The 6,250-nt window shown below is 39.0% G+C and overlaps 1 protein-coding gene across 2 annotated transcripts in view; it reads left to right on the forward strand.

Annotated features, from left to right (window-relative positions):
• Positions 1–3,389, forward strand: part of FAM168A (family with sequence similarity 168 member A) — a 41,787-nt gene extending 38,398 nt beyond the window's left edge. For both annotated transcript variants that reach the window (XM_075198528.1, XM_075198529.1), the window contains 2 exons: positions 169–299; positions 1,223–3,389. In XM_075198528.1, the coding sequence (XP_075054629.1) occupies positions 169–281 (113 nt within the window). In that variant the 3' untranslated portion in view covers positions 282–299; positions 1,223–3,389. The remainder of the gene's footprint in view (positions 1–168; positions 300–1,222) is intronic.
• The last annotated feature ends 2,861 nt before the right edge of the window (positions 3,390–6,250 follow it).

Genomic DNA, 6,250 nt, shown 5'->3' on the forward strand with positions numbered 1-6,250 from the left:
GCTCAATATCTTTTATATTGTCCTAAACACTTCTGGAAGGTGAACATAAGGGGACTGTGTAAGAGCAATGCAGAGATCACATTTTTTCAGCGTTTAGGTATTTATAAACCTTTCCACTGGTCCAGTCAACTCGTTATGATAATGTAACATTGTCCTGTGTCCTGTCAGGTACACTGCTGTCAACACCACAGCACACTGCCATCGGAGCACATCCAGTCTCTGTGCCAACATACAGAGCTCAAGGAACCCCAGCGTACAGCTACGTACCTCCCCACTGGTAATCTGACTGGCCTGTCTATGTAAGTATTGTCTAGCAATGTGTGTGCATGCATGGAAAGAATGCAGCAGGTTATGTTAGGGTGACCTCTTCTGGACATTTAGTGAGCAGCAAGTATTGCCATCGCTTTGTAGCCTTTATTTCAAAACTTTTCTTTGTTTTGGTCGTACAGTATTTAGTGTGTTGTCCTGCGTCTCCCTCTCTTAAGCATAGTGTTATGATCTGTTAGGGGATTTTAGTCTACACGTGCATATGATGGTATAACACAAATGTTAGTGGGATTATTATAGACAGTATTTGCGAATGCCCTGAATTTGTACAGACAGAGGTAGAGTGTATCGAGTCTGCAAGAAATCTGAAGTCACTACAGACAAATACATTATTAATGCAAAAAGCCCATGTCCTAGAGAAATTACTAAAGTTACACACATTACAATTTCGTAATACAGTTTGATTTTGATGTGTGGAAGACATGCAATCAATTCATTTGTGTAGAATGAAGATTGGATAAGCTTAAAATATCTAAATGCAATTAAATTGTTGTATATATGCTGTTCTTATATCCTCTTTGACTGTGGGGCACATATTTTGTTCTATTCGAGATGAACAGGAAAATATCTAGGTGTATGGGGTAATTTTATTTTATTTTTATCTATTTTTTAGATGCAACCAAATTAATTTCTGATTGGATACAATGTGTAGGTTGTAGTAATTGTTTTGCAATTTAACCACAAGCGAAACATGATTGGCTTATAAAAGAGTGTAATGGGTTATGACTAGCTTACAGCGACAAGACCCCACTTTCAGTATAAATACAGAAAATTATTAGGGTTACAAGGCAGGAACACTGCATCTGTACAAATGACGGTAGGGTGAGAACGGACATATTTGGTATGAAGCACTCTTTCCCCATGTCGGTGATATCAGAATATTTCTCCCTTGCAGGCCTGGAGTAAAACATTGTATGCAAACGCTCAAGTCTTACATCGGTGCTGTAACATCCGGACGACGGCACCAAGTTTGTCTACAAGAACAAAAACAACGAAACACGAAAGTGCAATGGTCACTTTAATATTCTTTTAGTGTTTTTGTAAAAGCTGCTTTTCTTTAACCTTCCACCATTTTAATTTTTCATGTGTTATGCGTTTGCTGTCGCATAGAGTGCGTTCCCTCGATGGCTGCCATTGCCTGCCGCTCGCACCTCCACAGGTTTCTGTGCTTTAACCATCATTGCAGTATTGTTTTTCCATGAAAAGTTTCGTTGTTTTATGCATTTTGCGACATTGAACACTTTTATTTTTTTATGTTTGTTCCCAGAAATGTTTTCTTAGGTAAAATTTTCATAAAAGCAGTTTTAAAAATTGGTGTCTTCCAAAACTATAATTATATCTAAAATGGCATTAGAATAACAATCTCGAAAAATTGAAGCTGTGATGGTACACCTGTCATAGGAAAACTGCAAAATTCGAATAACTAATTTTGTTTCTTACTTTTAACTTGCATTGAAATTCAAGGCTGCTACACTAGTTTTTCATGGGAAAACTAGGGACTAGACGTTCTGTAATAGCAAAACCAATTTCTGTAAAAGCACAAAACACCTATGTGTCTGTTATTTCCGTATATTGTTTTTGGAGGGCGCAAGTCTTTGCCCGTTGCAACTGAAGACCACACACTACCACAAACCTACTGGGCAACCAGACAATCACAAATACACCTCCAATGTACCCGTATTCTGGAGCTTTCAGATCACCCGGCACAAGGTTTTACTCTAGTTATTGTGTGAGACAGTGTTACAGTAGAAGGACTGAGTGTTCCGTAGATAGACCAGTACCAGTTTGCATGTGTGTTTTAAGCGTTGAAGATTATTCAGTAATATACCGGCATTGGTGCCAGCGTACAGGTCAATAGTTGATTAATAACTTTCTCCTTACGCCAGCAGACCTCCGGACCACCGTTGATTGCCCAAGTGTAGATCTGGTTAGGGGGGGCAGTCTGTTCAGTTACAAGTTTTAATATTTGCCTACGCAGCAGATATGCAAATATACAAAGCCTTAGTCTACGCAGTATTAGCTGTAAATGTTTCCTGATCGCAGACAAATGTTTCCATATTTATTTAGCTGTGTGTTGGTATATACGTGACACCTCCCCCGCTGTGACAATATTACCTCAGCTTTGCACTGGATTTTGAACGAAGATTAATACCCCTGACTCAAAATCACAGCACTGATCTGGATGCGCAACAGAACTTTTTCTTGTTAGTTTGTTGGAACTACGGAGGGTTTCGGACCGATATACAAATAGACTCTGTATTGAGAATTACTTACAAGGGAAGTATCACTTTTTCTTCACGAGCCATAGATGTAGACTAGACATTTTTCCAGTGAACCTTGTGTGTTATTGCAGAGATTTGTAGAAATAAAGTGTTGTGATACACTAATTTTCTGCCTTCACACCTCAGTTTGTAAAGTAAATTTATAATAGCCTGCTAAGCCTAAGATCCCAGTTCTAATGTGCCCTTGTTTGGTCACTAAGTGCAGAAATTTGATCCGTGGGGGGCTCCTTGCAGGAAGCATAAGAGATGTGCTTTCCTCCATTCTGATAAGCCCCTAAAACATCCGTATGTTTGTGAATGTTATTCGTAGCTCCTTTAAATTAGCCACTTTGTATTTTAGGTCTACTGGTCCTTTAAATAATGATTGAAATACTGGTCACTATACTGTACTCCGTAAAACAAAACTGATACTTCCCTTTAAAAACACAAATGTTTCAGCCCTTCATCTACAAATATCCTGTCTGTACAGTCCACCTGTTGTCGGAAGTAGTTCTCTGTGCGTGGGGGCAGCCATGTTGTATGTTTGTGTTGAAGTGTGTTTTAGATGTTGTGGCAACTGAGACATCATAACACTTATCACTTATCCCAGCTGCACCATAACCGACCAACGTCATTCTAAAGGTACTTTGTACGTGTGACATAATCTTGTTTTACTAATGGTACTTTGATTTTTATTAATAAAAATGCATTATAGCTCTATGTAATTGGAGAGAATAGGTTGAAGCAATTTGTTTTATTGTGAGCATGAAAAAAAATAAAATTTTGGGTCTTTTTTTGTTTTTTGCTTTGTACTTTTTTTTTTTCGAGCGAGTAATGTGATTTGATTTTTTATTTTTTTTTAGGGGTTATCAGAAAGTCTTTGATAGTTTTGTAAGGTACCTTCGCTGGGTTAACCCACTGCAACTTAATAACTAACATTAAACAGCCACCAACAGACTCGCTCTGAATGTGCTGATGATATAAATGTGTGATTGTTTTTTATCGGCGGCAGCATAACTCTGCCATGTTATTAAGTAAGAGTTATAGACGGTATATGGAATTGTGTAGAATTATGTTTGTCCACCAGTATCACCAGAAGCCAGCAGTGTTTATCCCCAATGTCTGTTTTATGTTGTGTGAGATTTGCGTTGGATCAGAATCAAGCAGTTCCATATTAGACATAGCTGCCCACGTTTCAGTGCAGCCATTGTGTGAGTGGAAACAACAATTTTTAGTGTATTGATTGTCTGCGTTTTCATGAATCTAGGTTCAACATACAAAATGGCTGCTTCCGCTGTGTGTGGATAGCGGTACACCTTAATCTTACTTTGTATCTGCCAGCTCTCATCCTAGCCGGTGAAAACTATCAAGGCAAGCTTTTTGTTATGACACAATGTGGATCACAGCCATTTTGTGAACTGAACCAATATGCTGGATAAAGCAGGCAATCCATTCACTAGAAACCCAGTGCCTCGTGCCTCAGCGAGGTCATTGGTTTCTAGGATTGCTAGGCTGTGTAGGACCCAGGTACACACAGAGCAGAAGTCGGGGGGAAATGCTGGTATTCATATCTGTCAATGTGTGAATGCACTTTTCTTTTAAATATATACAATGATACTGTTTTGTTTAGGTTTTTTTAAGTAATTAAAGGTTTATATTTACACTATCCGCTTCCTTTAAACTAAACATACAAAGGTGTGTATTCCGCAATTTCATAGTTGTATACTTAATCTATAATAAACACTAAATTGAAACTTGTTCTCCGACATCAGAACATTGATGAACAGTTAAAGCTGAGCTTACAACAATAACCCCACGCAGGAGACGACACGCGCAGGGTCATTCACCAACTGCGCTGCTCTTTTATTTTCACTAGTTCTCCCGTTTGAAACCACTTCCCAATCCTGCAATCTCCCACAAAAGAAGATGGATGCAGTTATTTTTCTAGGTCTGCGTGAAAAGAAGGATTGGTAGAAAGGAGTTAAAATGTCCCTTCAAAATCCTACCACTACCTACTAGCACCATCCTAAAATACACCTTAAATAATCCTAACCATGAGAGAATATCTGTCATTGTTACATGTGTCACTGTTGTACACTTGCAAGTTTGTATCCCCCCCCCCTCCTTAATATGCTTTCTCTAGTCCAAGACCCCTCCCTGCAAGTTACTGCTACCAGTCTGTTGGAGAAATAGCAGCAGGTTGTCCGTATATTATTATTGTCCGTCAGTTGTATTTAGTGTTGGTGACGTTTTTGGTTGAGATGTGCAGAGATTGCATAGGACAATTGTATTTGGTGCTGTAATATTCTCAGTGTGAGGATCATTAAGGGTCCCGTCCCTCCCCATGTGCTGTAATTAGAAGGCAGACAAGTAAGACAGTAACTAATAACCAGTCAGTGTTTGGCAGTGACTGGAATGGTTCTAACCCCTCCAGGATTGTGCGTTGCGGCTTTTGGTAGCATGGTCAGGATGTAAGGGGCGTCCTTTACTGAAACGGCTATGACATTGATTTAGGTCATTCATTAAATCTGATTCCTCCTCTCTCTCTACCTGGAATTTTGTTATTTACCAGTTTTGTGTACCTCCGCTCCACAAACCATCCCACGTCTTACAGGGACCAGTATATACATACTCATTAGCCCTGTCTTCCTATATCCCAAACCTTATGCTAGTTTTCAACTCTACCCAATATCCGTACACAGTCACAGAATGGCTGCCTCCACTGTGCATTGATATGCACATATATTCATCGGTATGCTTCATTCATAACTAAGGATAAATTATATATATATATTGTTTAAAAAAACAGCTTAATTTTCTGTAGTGTATTTATAAACTAAGACCAGTGTCATTCTGCTACCAATCCATAAATGTCGGATACAAAGTGGTGGATACATTATGCGATCAGTTGTTATCTTCACATCTGTTCTTTTGATAGTTTAACCGCGGACAAATGGCGTCTCATCACTTCTAGTCGCTGCTTCTCTGCCACTGTCCAGGAAATGAGAATAAACATTTAAAAAAAAAATAATTCTGTAACCATTCAGTGGATAATAGGCAGCAGCTAGAGTATTGCAATAATTGCGTGGCCTGGTCCCAGACCTAATTTTGCTAGACATACAGGCCTTCCAGTCTCTAGGGCTCTATCCGCTGTGGAACTACAACTCTCAGGTTACCTTAACCTGCTGTGAATTATCCGATAAGCACAATGTGTATTGCTTGTGATGCCGTCTTAGCTATGGGAATGTTGTCGGTATAATGTAGGTAGTATTCACCATCTATTCTATAAAACAATGTTGTACGATGACGCAGGATTGCATGCAGTGTTGAAGAATGGTGTACAATATAAAACATGTTTGAGCAGCTGTAGCATGAAGTATATTTGGCACATACATTACTTGTTTCCTATAGAGTCACCCAGAACCATTATACTGCTATGTAACAGAGGTTTGGTATGTTGTATTTGTACTGTGTTGTTTTGTTTTCTACAATTTTTAATAAATGTCCCCATATGTAATTTATAATACAAACAGGATTTGGGGGGGGGGGGGTGTAATTTTTTTACAGCTGGTGCACAGGTTCCCATATCAACAACTCAGATGTTTACTTTGGTACGGGTTACAGCACCTTGTTCTGCACAATTATCTGTGCAAGAGTTCTCA

Source organism: Mixophyes fleayi, chromosome 2, assembly GCF_038048845.1.
Source record: "Mixophyes fleayi isolate aMixFle1 chromosome 2, aMixFle1.hap1, whole genome shotgun sequence".
NCBI lineage: Eukaryota > Metazoa > Chordata > Amphibia > Anura > Limnodynastidae > Mixophyes > Mixophyes fleayi.